Raw genomic sequence first — 27,144 nt, forward strand, 5'->3', positions numbered from 1 at the left:
GAAAGGGATTCAGGAGGATAAGGAGATTGCAGAGAAGCTGAATGAGTTCTTTGCATCTGTCTTCACAGCAGAGAATACTGACCAAATACCTGCTCCAGAATTCAGCTTCTCTGGCTTGGAGGCTGCAGAACTGGACTAATTTGAGATGAGAGGGGATGTTTTGAGAGACTAAAAATGAACAAATCGTCAGGGCCAAATGGCATCCATCCAAGAGTTCTGAAGGAACTCAAATGTGAAAATACTGATCTCCTAGCAAAAATATGTAACTTGTCCTTACAATCAGGCTAGAGAACCAGAAAATAGTTAATTTAACTCCAATTTTCAAAAAGGGTTTCGGGAAATTACAGGCCGGTTAGTGTAACTTCTGTGCCAGGTAAATTGATGGAAAGCATCCTTAAGGACAAAGATGTTAAATATATAGAAGAGGCCTTGCTGAGGGAGACTGCGCTAGTGGGAATAGGGTCTTGCGCCACAAGGTGATGGGGAGAGGGCAACAGACACACCAGGCTGCTTGTGATAGATCTTTGGGGAGACGTCACACCTTCCTGCTTTGGCTGTGCAGAACTACTGGGGGGGTGGAGGAAGGCACTTCCATTGGATCCTAGGCCCATTCAAGTATAGGAAAGCCAATAGTAATAGGTCAGAAGTGCTCACCTATAACCACATTATATTCTCAGTTGAAATAAGAATAAGATTATTATTATTATTACATTTATATCCTGCTCTTCCTCCAAGAAGCCCAGAGCGGTATACTACATACTTGAGTTTCTCTTTCACAACAACCCTGTGAAGCAGGTTAGGCTGAGAGAGAAGTGACTGGCCCAGAGTCACAAGATGGATAATGTAGGCAAAGCCATGACTCTCTTATACTTTGTAGAAGCATCTCCCTCTCAAAACCATTTTGTGGTGACACATTAGTGGCTTTTCAGGGCCAGTCCATACAGAGACATATACCCCAAGGCCTCAGCAGCCTTGTTACTTGCTTAACATGCTGGGATGTACCAAGAGCCCCACCCTCTACTTCTAAAATCCTTGATCAGAGAGGCTGAGCAGTCTTCATGCTGTAATGCAATGCTTCCAAGCCCAAAGCTAACATGCCCCACATTGCTTTAATATATACAAGAACAAGAGAAGCCATTCTTCCAAACCAGAGAGTATTTTATTCTGTTAAGCACTAAGAATCAGTCTACAAAAGGGCAACATCATCAGCGAGCACGGCGGGCTGATGCACGGGAAATGGGAGTCGTTTTGCTAGGTGTCTCCTCCTCCATCAGTTCAGCACAGAGATCTACAAAGAAAAAGAGAAATATCAGATGCTTGGGTGAAAGACCGAACCTGGGGAATTTTAGCAGAGGATAGCAACTACAGCCAGCCTCAAGGAACACATCTCACCTTCCAACAGAAGACAGGGAGGAAATGTGGAAGATGTGACTCTAGTCTACATGTCTCCTAAAACTCACTCTCAAGACGAAGGACTTTCCAAGTAAGTGTCTACTACCCCAGCATTCAGGCACATGCAAAATGAAAACTTACCTTCCTCTGGGCTGTTCTCCTCATCACTGGAGAAAACAACGGAAACTTTTGGTCTTGAAGTCTTCCTGTGGGGTCTGGAAACATGGGGCTCCGGAGTGATGAAAGAAGAGTCCGACTCTCTGTTGGCTGCACGCAAGGGTTTGCGCCGCCGTGAGCCTGTGAAGGATGTGGAAGAACAGACTGAACGTGCAATTGCTGAATTAGGTAGATAACTATTTTTCTTTTCTTAATCCTATGTCATTTTCTAGTCTAGTCCCTGAGCAAAGACACACTTTTCAAAGTGGCAATTCTCTTATATTTAGCAGGGGGAGAGCAACTGGCCCTATCCAACCCCAGCACAACATCCCTCCAGTGGCTGCTGCTGGTATCTGCCTTAGGTTTCTTTTTAGTTTGTGAGCCCTTCGGGGGACAGGGGACCTTCTTATGTATGTATTATTTCTTTTTCTATGTAAACAGCTTTGGGAACTTGGGCTGAAGAAATAGTTGGTATAGAAATGTTCATAGTAGTAGTTGCAGTCATCTGTCCTAAAGCTTCCCCAAGTGGTATTTTTACATGAGACTATTCCAAAGCTCTCCCATGGAGCAGTGTGTGCTGCACCAGAACCAGCCCCAGATGTGCTGTCCCATAATCAAGATGGTGGGGTAGAGCTTGGGAGGAAAACATTACAAAGCAATAGAAACCTGCACAACAAGCCACCCTGCCAAATCACTGAAAGTCAGTATCTTGAGATTTTAAAGCTTTCATTTAAAGAGGCACACAGGTTGGGATTCTCATGTCCCAGAGGAAAACTGGACAGTAGTCGGTTTTTCTAAAACCGGAGAAAGAATTATGGAGCAAGGGGATGAAGGGTGTACCAGGCAGCCAATGCTTTTCTGACTGTGACAAGACCTCCTCTCTCATTCATAGCTCCCTTCACTTCCCACTGCACAATGGTGCCTCTGGGCTTCACTTGTCCTTTTCTTTTAGTTCCTAAATAGTTAGGAAATGCCCCCAAATTACTCACCATTGGTATATAATGGAAAACCTGGCCACCTTAAATGTAATAGCCAAATATGAGTTTTCATGCTGCAAAAAACATGGGAGGTTTTAGTGCAAATGTTTAAACTGTTTAGACATACTTGCTGCCACTTTCTTTGCTGGATGGAGCACAGGTGTATTTCTGCCTTCTTGAGATAAGGATTCCCTGGGAGCTTCTGCAGACAGGTCCAGACCCCTACTGTGGCATACCTGGAGCTTCTGCTCAAATTCCTCAATAAGAGCCTGTTCAGTAAAACCACACAGAGAAGACAGGGGGAGTTAGATCCCAAGAGAGAATATGCTAGTGATGTCTCTGATCTCTCCGTTTCAGAAGAAGATACCAGCTGCCCAGTCCAGGAAAACAAGTGTCCTCACCTTCATCTCTGGCTTGCCCACCCTGCGGATTCTCCCCAGAACAGCAAGGAAGCAGTTGTAGACAGCCACATCCTGAAGTTTGTCAGCAAAGCAGTCAAAGTTGTCTTGCATCTTACGGAGACCTCGTTCGGAGACAGGAAGCAAGGTCAGGCAATAAGCCAGGTCATGGTGCTGTCGCTCTGTTCTGCAGAAAAAGGGCGCGGGGGGGGGGGGGGCGAGGAAGAAGAAGAGAAGGCCAGCTTTCAATGGTTGAGGTGGCAAACCAAGGCCAGAGACCAGACACTGCTGTTTGGAGTAAGACTGCAAGAGAGGACTCGCAAACATGGAGCAGCATTCAGTTGAGTTTGCCGCTCCCTGCGGGGAAAACAACCAGCATACTCTTAGGCCAAAGAGAAAGCCGAGCCAGAACCCTTCTTTCCAACACCTGGTTTCCTAGATTTAGGCATCTTTTATTCGTGGGGAAGCTGCCCATCATGTGAGCCCACGTCACCTGCAATCTGAAGTGGTACATTCCAGACAGTGCTTCTACCTTGGTAAAAGCTAGGCCTTACTCTCATGAAAGGAAACCAGGAGGTGGCGAGCTAGTCAGAGAGAGGCAATGACTGGACAAGGCACCACCCTTCACCAGCGCCCCATACTATTCTCATCAGCAGCCTGCGCAAAGGTAGTTGTGCTTGGCAGAATGGGGCTTTGGGGCCATTCACAGGGCTGGGGAGGGTGTCTGATTAATACACACACAGACGGGAAACCTTTTCTAATAGGAAGTGGAAATTTTCACTGAACAGTCGGCTGCTGTGCCTGGATTGCTAAATCACTGACAAAAGCAAGTGTTACAAAACATTCTGGTTTGTTGGCTGGCTACTACTACGTTTCCAGTTCCTGGACCAGCATTCAAAGTGACTTAATTGCTCCTTTTGAAATAATTGCTTATGAGTGTATATAACCTAAACATATTCTTCATGATGTCATTTATCCACACTTCTTTTCCAGGACCTTAGTGATGAAGACAGAAATTCTGTGACTCTCCCTTAACAGACTAAAACAATATTCATTGTCTGCCAGCAAGACACAAGGCTGACACTACCCATCTACAGTGGTTTCAAAACACTCATGGTACAAAGCTGTACAGGATGAAAATATCAGTGTATAATTCCACGCTATTCCTAAGGCAACACACAACAACTATGGGGCAGCTTGCAACTATACATTATTCTAAGTTTTTATTTTTAAATATACATTACTACTGGGGAGTGGGGGAGAGACCCTCTAACCTAATAATGAACTGACCCAAACCAGACGTTTTTCAGAAACTCCAGGGAACAGCACAGAGGCTGAGCTGTGAGCTCAAACCTAATCTCTGCCACCCGCTCTCAGCCCCAGCCCCCCAGCAGCAATATGGGGCTAATACTTATTTAGCTTACAGGATGGTGGTTATAAGGACATCTAGATAATAGAGGCAGTTCCCGAGTTACAAACATCCACCTATCCATCCAAAGCTCCATAACGTATCACAATAAGGAAGTCCCCAACTTAAAAACACCAAACGGCACACTTTGCACACTCAAGTCCTATACAAAAATGACACATTAATTTTAAAACGGGCCATTCTGGTGCCAGGGAGGGAATACAGTCTGCCAGGTGGGGTGCCACAAGCTGCCAACAGCTATTGGTCTTCTGGTCAATGGATGGGTCTAGGCTGTCCTGCCCATTGCTCCTCACATCGTCCCACAATTTGCATCTTCCAAGACAAAAGCAGCAGCAGGAGAACTAGTGTTTGGCCTTCATGACTGATCACCTTCTCCTAAGCAAGGCACACCCTTCCCATCTAGACTGCAAGGGTTCCTCGTTCCAGGGCTCATGGCTTCCAGTTTCAGAACTGAGAGATACATTCCCATATGGCATGAGCTATGTTCCCAAAGAGCATGTGTTTCCTTGGCAATTCCTCACTCACCGGGCAGTCCGGAACCGCTGACAAAGCTTTTCCACCAAGCTTTCCGTCTGCTTGTCCTTTGTGATAAAGGAGAAGAGCTGCCTGTGAAGGGAGTGCAGGGAGAGAAAGGTGTTTTTTGTGTTTTTTTTAAAGGAGGTAGGGGCTACTGACTTCCAGTATTTTTATAGTCTCTCCCATCACAGCTTCCATATCAGCAGGAGCTGCGAACAATCTGCAGGGAATCTAATCCACACATCCAAAAGGCAATTAAGTTACAATTTAAGTCAATGCTACAAAAACATTGCAACCAAGAATGGAACCTTCCCCCTCAGGAATTAGTCTTTAGGGACTGATTTTCATGGGGCCTTCTGTGCTCGGGTCACACCATGAACACACTCCTAGCATTAAGTCTTGTCTATCTTATTTATCAGGGGTCCACACATTTTGGCTTGGCTTACTAGCCAGAAATTAGCTGTAATTACTGGTCCCCTGACCCTTGCCAGTTCTTCTAATACTTGGGGAAGATGCTGAGAAAGCAGCAAGAGACTTGCATCATACAGGGAGACTCCTGAAAAGAGGCTGGGTTTTGTTGCATGTTCAGTCTTCTCAGAACATAGATAAGCTGTTTGTAGCTGTTGTCTGTGTCTTCTCCACCACACCATGAACATACCAACCTTTCTCTTTTTATCAAGATAAGGCGTGCCAGTTTCTAGGGGGAAAAACCCTGAGATTTTATTTTTATTATATGAATTATTCTGCCTCTCATTCCTATCCTAAGTCAGGAGCGGGCCAGTGAGCGCCACTCCAGGGGGGTGGTGATGGTGGGAAAATAGCACTCAAAAGAGCAGCAAGCTGACCCATCACCCATAATGGTCTAAAGGGTGGAGGCGCCCAACCGAGCATCCCACAGGCAGGCTGCCCACCTCCGCTGCTCAGTTGGCCTCCATGCATGCATGAAGGTCATCTGTGGGGCTTGTATGGCACAAATCTGCTGCACTAACCCCTCAAACGACCTCTGAGCATGTGGAGGCCAAGCGAGGAGCAGGAGTGGGGCAAGATACAGCGCTGCTAGGCTTGCATTGACAGGAGAGCAAGTCTTTGAACCAGGTCTGTTGCATCTGAGTATGTACACAGGGAGAGTTCCTTCTTCTTCAAATCAGACCCAAGAGTCCATCTAGTCCAGTATTCCGTTTCCAGGAGTGGCCAGCCAGGCATTTCTAGGAAGCTCACAAGCATGACATTAAAACAAAGGACCACCACTCTCTCATTGTATGCCTCCCAGAAACTGCTCTTCAAGGGCATGCCACTTCAGTTTCATTGTTCCTTCGAGCAGGGATTCCCAGATGTTGTTGACAACTCCCATAATCCCCAGCCAAAGGCCACTGCAGCTGGGGATGCTGCGAGTTGTAGTGAACAACATCTGGAAATCTCTGTTAGAGGGAACGCTGCTGGTAAATAGACTGATCCACACATGGCTTGACAAACCGCTGTGTCTCCCATTTAAATGTACCATGTATTTCAAGACAGCCTTTTGTGGATCTGGTCTGATAACACAATTCCTTCCTTTTGTCAAGCTGGACACCTGGGAAGCTCTGAGCCTTAGGCATGTGACCTAAACCACTCTCACACTCCCAGGCAGTTACCTCATAATAGTGCGAAAAGGCTGCTCCTCTACGCCAGAGTCTGGATCAGAGAGACGGCTGATGATGTCCGGGAGCAAGTTGTACACAGCATTATCCTGCATGGAGAATAGGAGAGGAGAGCGTGTGGAGTCCCTGAACCACTCGAATGCTCCCAAACACAGTGGAGATCTAGATTTTACAGCATGTGGGATATATGGCCAAGATACAGAGACTGAAACTAAGATACCGGCTTGACATATAGTGTCTTCTGCCTTTTGGAAGGGTTTTTTTTTTTTGGTAAGAGGAACACATTTCTCTTTTATTTATCTTTCTGGCTGAGAGGGTTTTTGTGTGTGTGTGTGGTGGGCTGTTTTATTGACGTGGTCCACCCACATCTGATTTGCACTAGTTCAGATGCGCACAGTGGGGGGGGGGGGGAGAGAGAGAGAGAGAGACTCTGACTGACTGACTCTCTGGCTCCTCCACCAAAAAAAACCTGCTTCTCCACATAGAAAACTCGCACAAGGATGAAGGATTTTAGGAGTCTTATCCCCACCATCTGTAGATTTTTTATTTTTTTTAAAAAAATACAAGTCCCCACTCAAGGGTATGAAAAAGATGGCCAAGACAGAGGTTACTGCTTCATTAGGATCTAGGCCTTCCTTACCCAAGCAAATAGGGCCCATTTAGGTCAAACATCTACTGCACCGAGATCTTGCTTACCTCTTCCACAAGGAGGCGGCACCATGTCTCCTTACTAACCATTTGCGTTATGTGCTATACCTTTGATAAATAAATAGGAACTGAACTTTATTCATGCCAGAGTCCCAGTGGAGGAAGTGAAACCATGTGGGCAATGAGTATTGGCCAACAGTGAATGAGTGTTTCAACATAGTAAATCCCAGCCTCTTAGCCAATTCCACATCGTGAACAGGATCCCTCCAGTGTCCCTTATGTTTCCTTTCTTAGATTGTGAGCCCTTTGGGGACAGGGAGCCATTTTCTCTATTTACATCTATATACGTAAACTGCTTTGGGAACTTTTGTTGAAGAGCGGTATATAAATATTTGTGACCCAAACCAAACTACTGTGAGCCCTTGGTACTGATAGCAGCTTTGATTTTTGTCCCGAATTGGTCAGTGCTACTTCAAAATATATAACTTTAGCTTTTAAAAACGGCAACTCATCTTTGGTGGTCTGCTTAATATCACACTACTAGAAGCAAAGCAAGATACATTTTTTTCTGTTCCATGGCACCTGTTTGCCTCACCTTGCTAGCGAGTTCGGTGAAGAAGTTCCGAGCCAGCCCCACAATCTCCTCCTCGGGATCAATGAGGAGAGCTGCCATTTCGCTCACCTGCCCCTTCACTTTTACCATGTCCTTCAGGATCAGGTGAGTCATCACCAAAGCAGCTGTCTGCCTGACATGCCGACATGGGTCCCGCAGCCTGAACAGAAAATCCATACAGAGAGATCCAGTTCTAACTACAGAGGTATTTCACGCTTGCCTCTGCGATAACCAGCTGGTTTTATTTTCCCCATTTACTGAACCATTTTCTTGGCAGGACTGCTGAGCTTGCCCATTTAACTCCTTGCTCTCACTATCCTGATTCTTAGTCAGGAACAAACGCTCAAGTTCACAATATTTATTTTTAAAAAACAACACCACCAGTTTTCTCCTTGTAGCTTGGTATCTCTGCTACAAGGTAATCCGTTTGGTAGGGCTGTGTGGCTTTTAGGCTCACAAACCAGAATTTAACAATAACCAGATTTTACTATTTTGTTGTCAGAAATCAATCATTTATGTTAAATGTACACACATGTTGTCCAATATTTTTTACTGAAGCTAATAATCAATTGAGATCAGGCTCCTTCTGAAATAAGAGATACACATTCAGATCTAACTTCCTGTTAACTCTTATGTTTATAGTTATTGAGAGAAATTATCTTTTCCCTCAGACAGAATTTCCAGTCTTTAAACAATCACCATCTTAACATAGGAAACTGCCATATACTGAGTCAGACCATTGGTCTATCTAGCTCAGTATTATCTTCACAGACTGGCAGCGGCTTCTCCAAGGTTGCAGGCAGGAATCTCTCTCAGCCCTATCTTGGAGAAGCTAGGGAAGGAGCTTGGAACCTTCTGCTCTTCCCAGAGCGGCTTCATCCCCTGAGGGGAATATCTTGCAGTGCTCACACATCAAGTCTCCCATTCAGATGCAACCAGGGTAGACTCTGCTTAGCTAAGGGGACAAGTCATGTTTGCTACCACAAGACCAGTAACTTGTTCCCTTAGCTAAGCAGGGTCTACCCTGGTTGCATATGAATGGGAGACAAGAAGTGTGAGCACTGTAAGATATTCCCCTCAGGGGATGGAGCCGCTCTGGGAAGAGCAGAAGGTTCCAGGTTCCCTCCCTGGCAACTCCAAGATAGGGCTGAGACACATTACTGCCTGCATCCTTGGAGAAACCACTGCCAGTCTGTGAAGACAATACTGAGCTAGATAGACCAATGGTCTGACTCAGTATATGGCAGCTTCCTATGCTCAAAAATTCTAGCAGTAGAGCAGAATAGTGACTGCATGTTTTTCTCCACAACCCCACTTCTACAAGGGCTAGAGCTTAGCTTTAAAAAAAAAAAAAAAAGAAAGCTTGGGATCCGGGGGAAATGAGTAAGGGGAGATTTGATTTGAGCTCAGATTTGGCAGGGGTGACCGGATAGATTTGTTCCAAGATCAAATAACTCAAATTGACCAGATTTGAGTTGAACTGATTTGACTTCGAGATGATGTACACATCCCTACTCAGAAACACGCACCTCCGCATCTACCCAGAAGAACAACTTTCATACCAATATACACTAATATATTAATGTGGACCATTAAAAGAGACCATATGACTACCATGGTCCCATATTTAAGCCCCTCTACTCTCCATCCCAAAGTGTTACCTAGCATAGAGGTGAGGGGTCCAGGGCTCCACCAGGTTTGGGAAGCGGATGGCCAAGTCTCCAGCTGCAATCATGAGGTTGGCACGCACACTAGGGAGGGAGGATTTCTCCATCATTGTGAAGAAGAGCCGCAGCTGAGCGTCACAAAATTCTGCACTGCAGGAGGATGAAGAGCGAGAGGATTTCAGGCACTTTAGTCAAGAGAGGCTGCTGGTTACAGCCTGCCTGACAGGAAATGTGCAACCACATGCAGAGATGCTGCTGAAACCCAGCAAGGAGGAGGGGGAAGATTATAACAGGGAGAGAATACCTGATCATGCAGAATTTGCCAAGGGTCAATGCAGCAGCAGCTGAGAGCGCTGGATCACTGTAGAGTCCCGGGTTGTTGCAAATCTTGAGCACCAGGGGAATAAAGGCAGAAAGGAGCTGTTTTCCTAAATGAAAGGTTACAGTTGAGAGATCTCAGCAGATCAGGCTGAAATGAACTCCAACACGTGGATTTTCTTTTAGTGGTGGTCTTTCACAGACATGGGTGAGTAACCTAGAACTCTTGGAGGCTACACAGATAGGAAGTCTGGTCAGCCACAAAAATGCTGCACATGGTTAGGACTCATGTCTCCAGGGAATAATCTCCTCCCCCCATCTATGTGGGATAGAAACCATCTCCACTCTCCCTTTAGACCAGGCCTGGACAACCGAAGGGCCCAGGATCTGGAGCCGGCCCTGACCCCATCCCTCTGCCCCTCACGTAAAACTGCAGAAACAGCACCAGAGAAATAATGCAAAATGCTTAACAGATTTGAGTGGATAAAGTACACAAAGGAGAACCCTGGTATCTGAGGGGGTTCCGTTCTCTGCTACTACCATGGATAACAAAACTGTGGATAATGAGTCATTGAGGCTATGCGATTCAGGAGTTAAGTTCCTGGAAAAGTGGGGGCGCCACTTAAAATGCAGAAAAACGTGAAACAATGTACCACACCATGCTCTCCAGGTGTCCAGCAATGCCCCCCACCCCAAGTCCCAAATCTCTTTTTTTACATGGAAAACCCACGTTTTTTTAAAGAGACAAATAAGCTATAAAATGGCTCTTCTCCACAAAATGGTGGCCAGAAATGATCCCAGAGGTAATTTCTGGTCACCTCGAACCTACAGATATGTGGAATTAATCCCCCTTTTGCTGGTTTCCCCCCATGTATGCTGAGGTTGGGTGTCAATTACCCGACTGTGGATATGCACAACCATGGATGCTGGATCATGGTTGACTCAGCCTGCTCAAGGTTGACTCAGCCTTCCATCCTTCCGAGGTCGGTAAAATGAGTACCCAGAATGTTGGGGGCAATATGCTAAAATCATTGTAAACCACTTAGAGAGCTCCGGCTATAGAGCGGTATATAAATGTAAGTGCTATTGCTATTTGCGAATGGCAAGGGTCTTCTGAATTGTGGATTTGCAGTCAACATGTAATGTTTAACCATAATCTCCTACTCATGATTCCCAAGTGCCAGAAGAAGCTGGTCATAAGTGAACTAGAACAATCCAATAGGGATGTGCGGACTGGTTTGAATTCGAACCGGGGTGGTTCAAAGGTTCGAATTCGAACCAGACCAGCCATCAGGTTCGAGCTAAAGGTTCGAATTCGAACCAAACAGGGGGTGGTTCGATTCGAACCAGTTCGAACCTCCAAAAGTGTGTGGGGTGGTAGCTGGCACCCATGGGTACCTACCACCCAAACCCCAAAGCAATCGGACATTCGTACGATCTTTAATGAATTTTTGAAATTTTTTTCCTCATAGGGTATAATGGGACTCGAACCAGACCATTATTCCCTATTGTGGAGCACCTAGGGGCACAAAAGTGGGGTAGGTGGTAGGCACTCAGGGGTGCTTACCACCCAAAAAACCCCAAGGCAATCGGACCCTCCTCCGATTATTGGTGAATTTTAAAAGTATTTTTGAATTCCTCATAGCGAATAATGAGGATCGCAGCAAATGTATAGCTTCACGTCTGGGGGAAAGGGGTGTCCTAGAGCAGAGTTTGGTGGGTGGTAGTTCCCAAGGTGGGCAAGGAAGCTATCAGAATTATTTGAAAGGAATTGGGCAAAGGGCTGATTTTTAAGTGATTTTTGAAGTTTGTGTGTCTTTAAGGTTAGCAGATGTGAGAGTGGATTCATGGTTTGTCACTGAAAATCTAATATGCTACCAAAGAATCTACATTCAGAACACCTCAGAAACAACAAAACCCAGTACCCCATGGGTTAGCAACCCATGGGGGTGGTTGGCACCCTCTGTGCACTAGACCACCACTAACTATGGGACACCCCAGTACCCCACAAGTGGCTTTAAGGTTTTTCTCCATAAGGAAGAAAGGTACATTGGTACTCATCGTGAAGGTGTCTTCTGGCTGGTGTAGAAGAGGTCACCCAACGTCGGATTACATCCCTCCACATGCTCCAGAAGGCAGGAAGTAGAAAAAACTTGAAGGTCCTTAATCCCCTGCATGTGGGCGGATCCCTTCAGTAACTACAAAAGCTCAAGCTTCAGATAAAAACATTAACGTCGAATATAAAAGAAACACATAAGCCACGCCCAGGTAAGCGATACAGATGCACCAATAGGGCACAATGGCATCTAACACACATAGGAATTGAACAATGTGACGGAGAAAAAACAACCCGGGTGGGCCTTGGGTGACCTCTTCTACACCAGCCAGAAGACACCTTCACGGTGAGTACCAATGTACCTTTCTCGGCTGGTGTAGGTCACCCAACGTGGGAGATACCACAGCACCAACCACGGGAGGGACAGCATAGAGGAAACTAGACAGATTTACAGCCCCGGGAGGACCCTCTGGAGGACCCTCCGACCAAAAGCAGCCCTGGCTGCCGAGTGTTCGTCTAGCTTATAGTGCCTGGAAAAGGTAAAGGGCGTAGACCAGGTGGCGGCCTTGCAGATCTCATCCAGTGAGGCAAGAGAAGACAATGCCGCCGAAGTTGCTGCCGACCTCGTCAAGTGAGCCGTGACTTGACCCGGAGCAGGCAGGTTCTGAACCTTGTAGGACTCTACAATGCAGGATTTAACCCACCTGGCGATGATCGCCTTCGACACCTTAGTGCCCTTTTTAGCCTCTTTAAAAGCCACGAAAAGCACGTCAGATTTCCTAAACACCCCTGTCCGCTCTATGTAAATTTTTAGGGCTCGTCGCACATCCAAACAGTGCCACTCTTTTTCAGAAGGGTGTTTTGGATCTGGACAAAACAAGGGCAAATAGATGTCGGCTGCTCTATGAAAAAAGGAGTTCACCTTAGGGGAGAACGACGGATCCGGTATGAGACGCACCGCGTCCCTTGAAAAAATACACAGATTACTTTTTACAGAGAGTGCCTGAAGTTCCGACACCCTCCTAGCCGAGGTAACTGCCACAAGGAATGCTACCTTCCAGGATAGTAGCTTAAGTGGAATGGAGCGGAGGGGCTCGAAGGGAGGAAATTGCAGCCCCCGGAGGACAATATGGAGATCCCATGTCGGAAATCGATGACATACTGGTGGTGACAAGTGGCTGGCACCTCTAAGAAATTTCCTCAGTAGTGGATGCTGCGCCTGGGACGACTGTCGGTGTGGAAACAGCATCTGAACCAGGCACGCAGCCTGCCTCTTGAGCGTATTGGGCTTCAACCCCATGGTCAGACCGTCCTGAAGGAACTCCAACAGCTCCTTCAATTTACAACGCCCAGGATCAAGAGACCGCCTAGCTGCCCACCTCAGGAAACTCCTCCACGTGGACTGATAGATCTTATTAGTCGAAGCTTTTCGAGAGGCCAAGATCGTCTCAATCACACTCTCCGAAAGATGGTCTTGCTTTAACGCTGTCCTCTCAGCTTCCAGGCGGTCAGTTGCAACCAGTCCGGATCTGGATGAACGATGGGCCCTTGCTGCAGCAGATCCGGTCGAGACGGCAGTCTTAGCGGGCGCCCTTGTGCCAACTCCACTATTTCGGAGAACCACGGCCTCCTTGGCCAGAACGGGGCGATCAAGATCAGGCAGGCCTGAGAATCCCTCAGCTTTCTGAGACAATGCGAGAGTAACGGTACTGGTGGAAACGCGTATAGCAGACACGGAGGCCACTGCACCGATAGAGCGTCCGTCGCCTCTGCCCCCTCCGTCGGAAAGCGAGAGAAGAATCTGGGCAGCTTCTTGTTTTCCCTCGAGGCAAAGAGATCTATTTGCGGGAGCCCCAAGGTGCAGGTTATCCACTGAAACACTGACGGGTGCAAACCCCACTCCGCTGGTTGAATATCCCGGCGACTCAACCAGTCTGCTTGAATGTTGGATGCACCGCTCACGTGGTGGGCCAGAATCGATGTCAGGTGGCACTCTGCCCACGACAACAGCTCCATTGATTGTAGGTAGAGGGATCTGGATCTTGTTCCTCCCTGCCTGTTGATGTGCGCTTTGGTTGATGTATTGTCTGTGCGTACTAGGACGTTCCTCCCCTTGACTAGGGAGAAGAAAGCCAACAGGGCCAGGTACACTGCTCTCAACTCTAGCCAGTTGATACTGTGGGCCGCCTCCAGATGTGACCATAGCCCCTGAGCTGATTTGTTCAAGCAATGTGCCCCCCAGCCCGACAGGCTGGCATCCGTAGTGAGCAGGATGCGATTGGGCTCCACGAATGCCCTGCCCTTGCACAGGTTCTCGTGCACTGTCCACCAGGCAAGTGACTCCAGCACTGGCCCCGACAGGAAGATCCTCTTGTCTTGCCTGAGAGCAATACGATGCTGATAAGGTAGCAGGGCCCACTGGAGCTGACGCAGGTGAAATCTCGCCCAGGGGACCGAATCCATGGCCGCCACCATGAGACCGAGAAGACGCGCCAGGCGTAACAGGCTGACTGCAGGATGCTTCACCACTGATCGGACCAGGGACGTAAGTACCTCCATCCTGTCGGGGGGGAGGAACAATTTGCACACCGAGGTGTCGATGATCACGCCCAGATGGCGAAGGCGCCGTGACGGAGTCAAGTGGCTCTTGCCCACGTTGACCAGAAAGCTGTGTGCCTTCAGAAGAGAAATGGTCTTGCCTAGCGCCGCTTCTACCGCCTCCGCTGACCTCGCTCGAAGTAGCAAGTCGTCGAGGTAGCAATAAAGGTGGACCCCCTCTGTGCGGAGGACGGCTATCAGAGGGCTCAGCACCTTCGTGAAAACTCTGGGCGCCGACGACAGGCCGAACGGAAGAGCCCGGTATTGAAAATGGTCGCCCCCGTAGCAGAATCTCAGCAGCGGCCGACTGCAAGGATGGATGGGGACGTGGAGATATGCGTCTTGCAAATCGATGGACGCCAAAAAGTCCCCCTCTTGAAGAGCCTCGGAGATGGTGCGCAGTGTCTCCATCCTGAATTTTTTCTTCTGCACGTACCTGTTGACGGGTCGGAGATTTAATACAGCTCTCACCGAGCCATCTTTCTTTGGCACTGTGAATATTATGGAGTATATTCCCTGCCCCCTCTGGGGAGCAGGAACCCTCTCTATGGCCCCTATGTCCAGCAGGTGATGTATAGCTAAGAGTAGGCCCCTGTGGTTTCGGGGGTTTTTCGACGTGGGGGTGATGAGGAACTTGTTTCCGGGCCGGCTGGTTAGCTCCACCTTGTAACCCCCTCTTACGATGGAAAGGACCCAAACATCTGAAATGGAGCCTTTCCAGATGTGCCAAAAGTCCAATAGTCGAGCCCCTACCTTGCCCTCCTGACCGTCAGGACTGCTGTTTGGGGCCCCGAGACTGAGGGGAGAAAGCCTGGCGGGTTTGGGAGGAGAAATACTGCCTACCCTGACCCCTGGACCTGTTCCACTGAGGTCTAGCCGCCCGAAAAGAGTCTCTCTGGCGGAATTGTGGCCGGTAGGACCTAAGAGGTTGCGGAGCTCTGCGGCCGAAAGGCCTATCTTCCTTCCGTGTGGCTAGTGGAAGAGATTTTTTCTTGTCTTTGGTCTCAACTAAGACCTCTTTTAGGGCATCATCGCCAAAGAGCTTCCCACCCACATAGGGTACAGCTGCTAGGTTGGCTCTAGAGGTATTATCGACCTTCCAGTACTTTAGCCATATGTTACGTCTGGCCAACACCCCAGACCTCATGGCCCGTGCTGAAAAACGCACACTGTCAAAGGTAGCATCGGCTGCGAGGGCAGCAGCCTTCTGTAAGCGAACAAGCCTACGGCGCAGGCGTGCTGGATCCGAGGGAGGCTCGTTGAGGAGCTCATCAATCCAGAGGACTGACGCCCTGGACACAAGGGAGGCTGTAGTATCGGCCCTAATTGCCAGGGCTGAAGCGTCATGTGCCCTACGCAGAGCTGCCTCGGCCTTTCTATCTGCCGAGTCCTTAAAATTTGAGTCCCCATCCTTTGGGACTACCACCCCACTGAGCAGAGCCCCGAAGGGCGCATCTGTAAGGGGCACCTTTAGCATATTCAAAGTGTCCTCCTCAAAATTGTAAAGCTTATTAACAGAAGCTGGGGTCCTTTTAGAGGACGAGGTAGCCGACCACTCCTCCTTGATAGAATTAACGAAGCCCTCCGGCATAACCGCCCTTAGTTGGACTGATTTAGACTGAGGCAACACTAAGGAGCCCTTAGACGGGGGAACATCCTCTGCGGGAGCGACAGGCTTCAAGCCCAGCGCTAGAAGGGCCTGGTTAATCACTGGCTGTGCATCTTCCATTAAGGCAAGCCGTTGACTATGTACTCCAGCACCCTGCTCCTCTGGAAGCTCCCCTTCCTCAGATGAGGAAAACTCAGAATCCCTATCTCCCTGGGTAGAACCCACATTAGATCTGGGGTGCTGGAACACGTCGGGGGATTCCTCACCCGACTCCTCCGAAGAATGAGTGCCCCCTTGCGCTGTATAGGGCTCAGCCCTCATGGACTGCCTGGGCCGTTTCCTCCACGGCTCCTCGCATTCAGATTCGGAGGAGGAGGAACGGGTAAATGTTCTCTTTCATTGCCTCGCCCTGGACCGGTTCTTGAGAGCTGCCTGAAGGGAGCTCTGGACCGCCTCCTCAATCCACCGCTTCATAGCCGCAGGGCTCAGCGTACCTCCCAGCCCGCTAGCACTTGAAGTGGCAGGGACAGATTCGGGGGGGGGAATCCCGGGCGGGGGCCGATCCTCCTCTTCCCCACTCCCCTGTGCCAGCCCCGGTCTCACCGCTGCAGCAGGATAATCGCCGCTCCGCCACGCCGCTCCTCCAAGAAAGATCCCTGCTGCATTTCCATCTCCCCGCTGAGCTCCGCTACAGCAGGCTGCTGGCGTTCCTGCTGCGAACCGCCCGCGGCCTCCAGGTCATGGCGTCCGGCCGCCGGAGACAGGAGGGGAGGTGCTGGAGAGGCCGCTCCCTCCAGAGCAACTGCTGACAAGTGCGCGTGCGCCGTAGCGGCCGCGCGGTGCCTCGAGCCCTCAGGGGAATAAGCGCGATCCATGTGGCGCTTCTTCTTGCTCTTTTTTGTGCGCAGGGTATCTTTCTGGGGGCGATCGTGCGAGGCTCCTTGCGCCGCATCCAGCCCCGAGCCTCCAGTGTTGTGGGTAAGCCGCTGTGGCCCAGTGGCGCCAGCAAGGCCCCCTCTATCAGCCGCCATTTTTTTGGAGCATCGCTTGGCGGGAAAAACCGTTGCCTGGCCGAGTGTTCCCTGCGTGCTAGCAGGCCGACCCCCTTCTCCTTTGCCATCATCGGAGGGCCACTCCAGAGGGGGGGGGGACAGGACAGAGCAAGGCAGACGTTCGGAGGCGAGAGGAGGGAGACACGGGGGGGGGGGGGGGGCAGAAAGGCAAGAGATATAGTAACAGGATTTTTTTTTTTTTTTAAAGATTAGATACCGAAGAGACGAAGGAGGATGAAGACTGGGAGCAGAACAGGCTAAAGACGGAAAGGACTGACCAAAATAGCGAAGAAAAACCAAAGACCAAGAAGCGAGCTAGCTGGATGTGTCTTCTGGAGCGAAGGCAGGAAGTAGAACTGGAGGGATCCGCCCACATGCAGGGGATTAAGGACCTTCAAGTTTTTTCTACTTCCTGCCTTCTGGAGCATGTGGAGGGATGTAATCCGACGTTGGGTGACCTCCTACACCAGCCGAGAATGGAGGTTTCAGCAGCCCCATAGTTGCAACTTGAGGGGTGCTGGGGTGGCCCAGAGCAAGGGTGCTAACCACCCCTATGGGTTGCTAACCCATGGGGTAGTGGGTTTTGTTTCTGAAGTGTTCTGAGTGTAGATTCTTTGGTAGCATATTAGATTTTCAATGACAAACCATGAATCCACTCTCACATCTGCTAACCTTAAAGACACATAAACTTCAAAAATCACTTAAAAATCAGCCCTTTGCCCAATTCCTTTCAAATAATTCTGATAGCTCCCTTGCCCACCTTGGGAACTACCACCCACCAAACTCTGCTCTAGGACACCCATTTCCCCCCGACATGAAGCTATACATTTGCTGCGATCCTCATTATTCGCTATGAGGAATTCAAAAATACTTTTAAAATTCACCAATAATCGGAGGAGGGTCCGATTGCCTTGGGGTTTTTTGGGGGGTAGGCACCCCTGAGTGTCTACCACCTACCCCACTTTTGTGCCCCTAGGTGCTCCACAATAGGGGATATGGGCTGGTTTGGGTCCCATTATACCCTATGAGAAAAAAATAAAAATAAAATTCAACAATTAAAAAAATCGTACGAGTGTCCTATTGCTTTGGGGTTTGGGTGGCAGGTACCCATGGGTGCCAGCTACCACCCCACCCACTTCTGGAGGTTCAAACTGGTTCGAATCCGAACCGTACCAGAGGGTGGTTCAAGCAAAACCGAACCACCCCCTCCTGGTTCGAATTCAAACCGAACCAGGCAAACCGGTTTTATGCACATCCCTACAATCCAGTTCCCATGCTCAACACTACAACACTTATGACCAGCTTCTTACTGGGGAAGGCAGATAATAGTCCAGACAGAACACAAAGGAAAGTTAAAGCCATTTTGTATGAAAGGTAAATACTATTTACTTTTTCCTGCTCAGCTAGTTTTCATTGTATCCCAACAATCAATCTTCATAGTTATCAGCCCTCATCTAGCACTTTAGAGTGGTCAAAGCTCTTCATCCTTACAACTACCCTATAAAGGTGGTCAGGATTGTTATCCCATATTGCAGATATGGGGCTGAGGCTGAGAGAGAGTGGCTTGTCTAAAGCCCCTTAATAAGTTCGTAGCAGCAGAGAGATTTGAATTGGGGAATTCCCAGTTTGTAGCTCAGTTTAAGGACTACACTGAAAGGGTTAGCAGTAGGGAGAATGTGATCCAGAAGGAAAGAGAGTTCCCACGCAAGCAGCCACACTCACCATCCAACAGCTCCGTCTCACAAATGGTGCGGATGAGCTCCGCTTCCGTGTCCTCGGCAGAAGCGCCAACCAAGCCGAGATCCTCTTCCATAGTGGTCTCATTCCCAGTACTCTGCAGGAAGGAAGGAAGGAAGCCACCAGATGTTAAAATCACCCATTCTACTACCCTCTGCTGAAGGCTGCCCAACTTTAAAGGAAGATTGAATTAAGAGCAAAGAAAGGTCTGTCAGGAGATACCCGGTCACCTCATAATTCCACTTGCGGACACTGACATGCTGCTAAGAAACCTGAATTACTGAATTCTGAAGCGAAGACACAGGCACTGAAAAGGATTCAGCAAATTCTGAATCCTGAAACCTGAATTACTGGCGATCAACTGCAGACCAAGTAGAAAGCCTAATATCAGCTCTATTTTTTTTTTTTTTAAAGCAAGTCTTTGAGCAAAGCACACAATTAAACAAGTACTTTAACAAAGTGGAGTGGGTTGATGGGGAGAAACATCATGACCATATTTCCAATTATATCAGTCCGCTCAATATCAATTCCGGACAAAGTCATTGGTAACTAGATAATAGACAAAAATATTAGCATACTTTCCTTAAGGAAAGTAAGAGAGAGTGTGTTTGTGTCCCCCTCCCTGTCAACTGTGAAATGCCTGGACCAATATGAACCAAATTGGGTAGTTATAGGGACACTTCAATAGCGCAGTTTGTGATGTCATCCACCCTTTTCAAGATGGTGGACATATGAATGTGAGAGGCATAACTGGGCTAACTTATGAGCCACCTAACCAATTTGAACCAAATTTGCTACAGCTGTAGAGATATGTAGGAATGGCTTAAGGGCATAGTTTGTAATGGCGTCATCCACCCCAATTCAAAGTGGTGGATGCGTGAACTTTTGAGGCACACGTAGGAACTCATTTGGACCAAATTTGGTACAGTTGTAGGGATAGTGAAAGGAAAGTAAGCAGATTAGTTCTTACTACATGTATGTAGCAAATTAAAATTTTAATCTGATGTTTAATGTAGCATGCCATTATCCTAGAAAAACATAACAGTACCACAGCATTCCAAGTTATAAACACACTAGAAAGCAGATGGAATAAACTACTAGAAGTAATGGAATTTTATATTTCTAGGGAGATCTTTAGGCCTATTTGTTCTATCTAGGAAAGGGTTGTTGCGGCTGCTGCTGGACTACAACACTGACTGATAGAACGGCAAGAGTGAAATTATGGAACAGTCTAGGACCAGTCCCACAAACCTGATTTGACCAAGACCCACAACCTTAGTAACACCTCACTTTGCCCTCTCCCTTCCCCTTGCTAAACAAACATGGTGGTGATAAGACAGTGCTCCCTAGCAAGAGACTTCTATGGAGGAATGAGTGTAGACCAACCAACCAGGCAGCCCCTGAAGTAAAAAACAATTGAGATGCATAGAATATAAAAGCCAGTGTGGTATAGTGGTTAGAGTGTTGGGACTAGGACTGAGGAGGCTCAAGTTCAAATCCCCGTTCAGCCATGAAGCTCACAGGGTCACTGGCCCAGTGACATCTCCCAGCCTAACTCACAGGGTTGTTGTGAAGATAGACCTACCAATGAACACTGCTCTGGGCTCCTTGGAGGAAGAGTGGGAGATAGCACAAAGTGAAATGAAAAAGTAATAATATTACAACCAGATGACAAATATGTAGTACATTTACCTACAAAACAGGGTTCACCTGCTATGGCACCCGAGTGACAGGAAACAAAACCCCCACCCTCACCTTTTTGTTCTGTGCCTTTGTATTGCTTGCAGTCTGTTTCTTTGCTTCCTGCTCTTCCCCAAGGACCCGGCGCCTGCGCAGCTCTGTGCTGACAGACAGCTCCAGATGGACAAGCTGTTGAAAGGCCACATCCCCCACAAGCGAGACCAGATGTGTCAGCACTAGGGTATCAATCGTGCTGGAGCCACCAGCAACTCCACTGGGAGGAGACCCTGGCTCTGAGAAGCAAACAAAACAGTGTTTCCGAGATGTTTTTAGCCTTCGCTTTTCTAGTTACTTCCCCGAACGACACACTTGTTGGCTTGATGGTCCGGGTTCTTCTTGCCCCTCATCCAATCTGTAGTAAAGAAGATGATTCTTGGTGCATTTCTTTCCCAAGCCAGCTGCCTCTCCACTCCCACTCTTAAGCAGGTTGTACCAGAAGCAACCGTGCAGGCCTTATTTCCAACTCACCTGTGCTAACCCCTTCAGACTCCTGCAAACTCTCCAAGGCCTGTTGGCTGCAGCGCTGCAAGACCTGGCCACAGATTTCCTCCGGCCCTTCTGCCAACTGATAAATGAGGGCAACCGCTGTCTCTGTGAAGGGGATCCAGTGGGCACTGGATCTGGCAAAGCCTAAAGAAGAGCAGGCCAGGCCTACATTAGACAAAGCCACAGGCTTGTATACAGGCCCGCCTCTCTCCCGCAGCTTCAGTAACTCACCTGCACATATGGCTTGGCTGAGATGCTCAAAGAGCAGGTGTGACTGTGGGAGCCGGAAGGGAGTACTGCTTTTGCCCAGGCCAGCCTGTAGGTAGAGAGAGGGTTTTATTTTTGTCCAGCAAAAACTCTTCCTGCCACCCTCTTATCAGTAACTGCATGCATCAATGAGAACTGCATATTTCTACTCCACTTATTTCATTCATCCTCAAGCTGTAAGGAGCGAAGGCCAGGCGACTCCCTGCCAAGGGGGGATTTTTAAAGAGCTGTATCTTTCTGGAGTGGTCTAATGCTGCTCCTTTTAAAGATTTTTCTCTGTGCAGTACAGGATGTTCTGCTCACTGTTAAATCTTGAGGTTGGCTTTTGCTGCAGCAGCTATTGCTTTGTTGTGCATCTTAGGGGAAAAGGACAAGCTAGGTGGAGTGAGTGGGGAGTAGGGATGCCCTAACTGCTGCAGTTCAGGACTGGGAGAGAGATGACAGAGGAAGCTGGATAAGCCAGGTGAGAGGAAAGGTGGGCAGAAAGAGGAGTCACCCTTTCTGGTCCCTCTTCAATCCACAGAAGAGCTCAGGTTGCTGGGGCAGCTGGCCATTGTAGTTTGTGATGGTGCTGAATGCCGGGTTGGTGCATACAAAGAAAACTATCACCCAGAACATGATTGTCCTGGATAAGTGCACCATCTTGGCTCACATCACCAAGACTTGGCTGGAGAAGAGAGCACCCGTTTGCCTTCCCAAATTATATCCATGAGCTCTCAATGGAGCCTCAACATTGGTAGGGAAGCAGAGCTGCTGTGATCTATCCGAGTTGCCTTGCCCTCTCCAGGTTCCCCGTTTAGCCAAATTCCCATTTTGAGCATCTGTACCTGATGTTGGGTATTTGGGATACATCAGGGATTCTGTTAGCATACTGCCCGTCCAGCTGCCCAACAGGCTCCCTACCAGAGCTGACAGGAGTGGTCTCTAACGCACTGATGAGGGTTTTAAAGCTTTTAGTACTGGGGAATTCAAACATCCATGCAGAGGCCTCCTTGTCCAGAGCTTTGTAGATGCCTTGAAAACCCTAGTAATCCAACAATGGTCTAACAATGGTTTTACTCCTGCTGAAGACAAGGTTGCTCAACCCCAATTCTCACCTTCCGGCTACTGGCAATTTTGGAGATGGCATTACACACTTCCTGGGCAAGGCGATAATCTTCGTGGACTCTCTCATCAAGCCCCACTGTTATCAGAACATCCAGGTTGCTGCCCACAATCTCAGGTTTCCCTCTAGTAATGACAGGAACACATTTCATTAGATCAAAAATGCTTTAGAAGACCTCAGATATATTATGCAGGACCACGGAAATAGCTTACAGTTCTTGTTGCCCCACAGAAAGCAATGCAACATAAAAGGGATGATTTCCCCAAGTTCCAGGCATGGATTAAGTCTCAACTAGTGGGAAACAAGAGAAATCACAAGTGTTTCACTGGGATACTGCTGCTACAAGAATTCCAAGGCACATATTTCACTTATGGAATTCATTGGCTTGGTTTTAGCCTAGACAAAACACACAACCCCTCTGAACCCTTGGCGAAAGTCACTAATTGGGATCTGTGGGGTCAGAGGGAGTGCATCAAGAGCTCAAAATAGCACCATATATCAAACACCCAGCCATTATCTGGATTTTGCAGGGAAAAAATGTATCATTTCCAGAAAAGCATTTGAAAAGGGAGACTATGCAATTCTCTCCCCTAGCTTCAAAGGCTCAGTATCCCATACAGTGTTATCCCGCCCGGAGCGTGCCTTCAGGTCAAGAACTGCAGCTTAACTGATCCTGGGAGACAATGAAAAATATTTCCACATACTTTCAAGAATGAAGGTACGAGTGAACATCTCTGAGGCTCTTCTTTATGGCCTGGCTACACACAAAGCAGCTCTAATTCTGATGACAATCCCTGCATATCCAAAGCTCAGGGCCAGCGCAGCCGAACCTGAGCAAGCAACTCACCGTGCCATCATTCCCAGGAGCATGATGGCCGCATGGCGCTCCAGCGCAGAGCACTGGGATTTCTCTGTAAACCTTTCCCAGAGCAGCTGGACCACGGCAGCTTTTATTTCATGTTTTTGCACAAACTCTGAGATCTATGAAGTAAAAACAGAGGTTGTCAGGAAGGAAGGAAAAAGCAAGCAAGCAAGCAAGCAAGCAAGCAAGCAGTTGCTCTTCAGAACATGAACAAAGCATGGGAAGAAAACTTTGGGAAAAACCTAGTTATTCTGAAGAAACTAGGTGGTGTTTTACTTTAGACTACCTGAAGCCAACTAATTCTGCTGCTTTGCCACATTTTGAATCCTTGGGACTATCAAACAGAGGCAGTATATGCATACTATGTAACATAGGAGGTCCACTGGATTATATTAGAGTCCATCTGTCCAGCAACCTCTTCCCAACAGTGACTAGCCAGATGCTTCAGGGAAAACCCCAGACTGGGAGAAGGGCTTAGGTCACTGTCTCCAGCCAACACAATCATTATCCACCAACTGGTGTTGAGGCACACTGTCTCTAAATGGTGGATCTATTCCGCTTTCATGGTTATAAAGTCAGCAATCCTCTCAACGTATTTGTATAACCCCTCTTTTATGCACTTTCTAAGGCAGTGGTCATTGCCACATTCTGTAGCAGCAAATTCCATACATTATACCTTGGGTGAAGTAGCATTCTCCTTTCTCCCCCATGATTCTACTGCTTGACACTTTCAGTGAGTGACCAAGGTCATGAAGGGCGGTTTTATGAAAGGTGGGGTGGTGGTAGATAAAAATCCTCTCCATGTGGCTCAATTTTACATCCCTCCCATATCCCCGTGTTTTTTCCTCAAATAAAAAAGGAGCTCCCACCCTTTCAGCTTAATCTGCTTAAATCAAAGAGTATAAAACAGATTCTTATTGAGAAGTTCTACTGCAGAGATTCTAGGTTCACCTTTATTAGCATAAGTACCCCAAGAGCTGCAACAACTAAGGAAACAAGCTTGCAGAAAAATTTGCAAGACAGGTAAATAAGACTGTCCAGTTGGGAGCACAAATTCTAGTCTGAGTTCGCTTGAGCTATGTGAATGACTAGGGAGACTATTATAGGGCTTCCAAGCTTAATCATTACAAAGAAAAATGCTCAGAGTCAAGTGTGACTAGATTTGTGAGTTGGTCTGTTACAGAGGAAAGCACACTCACAATTTCTTCAAGGCACTGAATAGTCCCCAGTGATGCATCCACCATAAGAAGGGAGAGAGACTGTATCAAGCTCTGGGCTCGAGTCCTATGTAGAGATAAGCAGGAAGAGAGTTTGTGTTTTCAAGCTGCATTATCTTGAGATTCCATCCAATGCCTGCTAACCTATTAAAGGGTGGTGGTGGGCACTATATCCCAAATAGCAACTTTAGACAAATCCACAAGAGAATTTGCTATATATTTACTAAGGAGGGCAGTCACCTTGAGAATAGCAGTTCTTCTGGGCCTCTAGGTCACAATTTAAGACCAAAGAGTACAGGCCACCCCAAAAGCACTGGAGTGACCCTGCTTTTAGGATAGCTCAAATATACAATCAAGCCAGCCTGTCCAAAGCTAATTTACATGGCTCTGCCTACAGAAACAAGTGGGGGGAGTTATCCACACAAAGATCCTCTGTCCAACTGAAAATAATGAACTTGTGGCAAGTCTGACATTCTGTTCCTGTCTAGCCAAACCCTGGGCTCTGCCTTTTAGCTGCTGGAGACTAAAATCCAGTATCCTCCATAATGGGCTCTTCTACATTAAAAGGAATACAGAGCAAGTGAATAATTGCCCTGTTCTCTTTGAAGGCCTTGTGCTCCTGCTGAAGAACTAAAAGGCACAGCTTTCCTTCTTGTCTTTAGTCTTGATTCACGTCTCCCTGACAGAATTGTCCAGATAGTTTGTTCCCAAACAAAAGGCTAGATTCCCAAAATTCCAGTTCTTCAGTCAGCCATTGCATGGGATCTCTGCTTGAAGACCTTCTGCCCAGAGGATCAAGGCCCTGGTGAAAATCAAGGTGGCAACTGCTCCTGCTCATACTCCCAGTGCTGAAGCCTCATGCTACTTGCAAAGCTTGTTCATCTTGTTTAACCTTTGCATCTAATTTTTTATTTTTTTTAAAAAGAGAGATAGACACTCCTCCCCATCTTTAAGTATGGTGGCACTTGAGACCAAGGCAGTCACCCAGGCATCCAAACAGACAGCCATGGGGTGGGGTCATGGTTTCCTTAGAGAAGTGGCAAAAAATTGCTTTCATCTTTGCTTCTGGGCTTTGCTTTTGGGGTACCCCTCTACTTGCTTTCCTCTTTGTCCCAACTGGTAACTTCAAGTGCCAGATTGCTTAGCAGAAAGTGTGGAAAACTCCAATTGAAAGAGCCTGTCTGAAGTAGGTCGTTTGTGCTGTAGAGAGTTTTTTTTTAAAAAAAATCCCTCTTCTTCCTTCATCCAAAAGGTGGAGGCAATACCTTTGTTGTGTCAGGGGAAGCTGAGAAGGGGGAGTACTGGCATCCTCTGTAGGTGTACTGACATCCTCTCCCCGCCAATAGCAGTTGCTAGGGATGTGCACGGAACCGGGCGGGGGAGGGTGCACTTCCCCCTCCTCCTCCCCGGTGCTAGAGTTCTGTAGAATCCCTTGGAGCGGCAGGGAGGTATGTTGCTGCCCCAAGGGATTTTGCAGAACTCCAGTGCCAGAAGGGGGCGGGGGGTGCACCCTCCCCCACCTGGTTCCGTGCACATCCCTCGCACCTAGCTCAGAAGCTTGCTGGAGAAGAGGATTCCATCTCCCCCAGGGTGTGAGACGGGGGTGCTTGCCTCTTCTCTTCTGCCCTCCCTGGTTGCCATCTGCCTCCCCCCAGGACTGCTTGCGGAGAAGTTTTGCAGGACTGGGGCTGTAAGGGTGACTGGGCAGTTTTTCCTGGTTCCACCTGCTGGGCTTACTGCTCAGCCTATATAGGGAGACTGCCGGGGGCGAGGCCAGAGGGGTGACGCCCCTTTGGGGGAGAAACAAGGGCCAGGGCTGGACACTTTGTCCAACCATTTGTATAGAGGGAGGCATTCAATAGTGGGGCTTCTGTTCAATCATTTTTAAGTTGTGCTGAGGTTGGGTTGAAGTTGTAATGTGTGTGGGTTTGTCTGGAGATGGGGAGCCAGGGGGTGCCTTCGTTGAAGGTGGGGCAGCTATTCCTGTGGTGGTGGGGAATAGAAGAAGAAACGCTGGCAGGTCAGCAGGCTGCTCCAGGGGAAGGGTGGTCAGAAATCTAATAGCTGTCCACCTTTCCGGCTGTCCTGCCAGCTCTTTGACCTCGGGGAGCACTGCCAACATCCCACATAACCTTACCTTGCTCCTCTGCAATGCCAGGTTGGTCCAAAATAAATCAGAACCCATCCATGATTTGATCATGGATGAAGGGGCCGACCTGATGTGTATTACTGAGACTTGGTTGGGGGAGGCTAGTGGTCCAGTTTGGTCCCAGCTTCTCCTGCCAGGATATTCTGTAGAGGAGCAGGTGAGGGGACGTGGGCGGGGAGGTGGAGTGGCTGTGGTCTATAAGGATATCTCCCTTACCAGGGTCCCTGTTAGGGTATCGGACCATATAAAATGTGTGTACTTGAGTTTGGGGACCAGGGACAGATTGGGACTTCTGCTGGTGTACCGATCGCCCCGCTGCCCAGCAGAATCCCTTACTGAGCTCATGGACTTGGTCGCAGAACTTGCGTTGGAGTCTCCCAGACTTTTGGTGCTGGGGGACTTCAATGTTCATTTTGCGACCAATTTGTCCGGGGCAGCTCAGGAGTTCATAGCGGCCATAACGACTATGGGCCTATCCCAAGCGGTCTCTGGATCAACGCATATTGCAGGTCACA

General features: G+C 48.2%; 1 protein-coding gene across 2 annotated transcripts in view; it reads right to left on the reverse strand.

The window, feature by feature from the left end:
- Positions 1 to 1,137: 1,137 nt before the first annotated feature.
- Positions 1,138 to 27,144, reverse strand: part of NCAPD2 (non-SMC condensin I complex subunit D2) — a 50,728-nt gene continuing 24,721 nt past the window's right edge. For both annotated transcript variants that reach the window (XM_053298045.1, XM_053298048.1), the window contains 16 exons: positions 24,463 to 24,547; positions 23,249 to 23,382; positions 22,394 to 22,526; positions 21,261 to 21,345; positions 21,012 to 21,173; positions 20,559 to 20,776; positions 18,789 to 18,900; positions 9,738 to 9,861; positions 9,428 to 9,583; positions 7,749 to 7,926; positions 6,500 to 6,594; positions 4,878 to 4,958; positions 2,927 to 3,110; positions 2,653 to 2,794; positions 1,534 to 1,689; positions 1,138 to 1,288 (listed from right to left, as the gene is read on the reverse strand). In XM_053298045.1, the coding sequence (XP_053154020.1) occupies positions 1,206 to 1,288; positions 1,534 to 1,689; positions 2,653 to 2,794; positions 2,927 to 3,110; positions 4,878 to 4,958; positions 6,500 to 6,594; positions 7,749 to 7,926; positions 9,428 to 9,583; positions 9,738 to 9,861; positions 18,789 to 18,900; positions 20,559 to 20,776; positions 21,012 to 21,173; positions 21,261 to 21,345; positions 22,394 to 22,526; positions 23,249 to 23,382; positions 24,463 to 24,547 (2,128 nt within the window). In that variant the 3' untranslated portion in view covers positions 1,138 to 1,205. The remainder of the gene's footprint in view (positions 1,289 to 1,533; positions 1,690 to 2,652; positions 2,795 to 2,926; positions 3,111 to 4,877; positions 4,959 to 6,499; positions 6,595 to 7,748; positions 7,927 to 9,427; positions 9,584 to 9,737; positions 9,862 to 18,788; positions 18,901 to 20,558; positions 20,777 to 21,011; positions 21,174 to 21,260; positions 21,346 to 22,393; positions 22,527 to 23,248; positions 23,383 to 24,462; positions 24,548 to 27,144) is intronic.

This window comes from Hemicordylus capensis, chromosome 2, assembly GCF_027244095.1.
Source record: "Hemicordylus capensis ecotype Gifberg chromosome 2, rHemCap1.1.pri, whole genome shotgun sequence".
Classification (NCBI taxonomy): Eukaryota; Metazoa; Chordata; class Lepidosauria; order Squamata; family Cordylidae; genus Hemicordylus; species Hemicordylus capensis.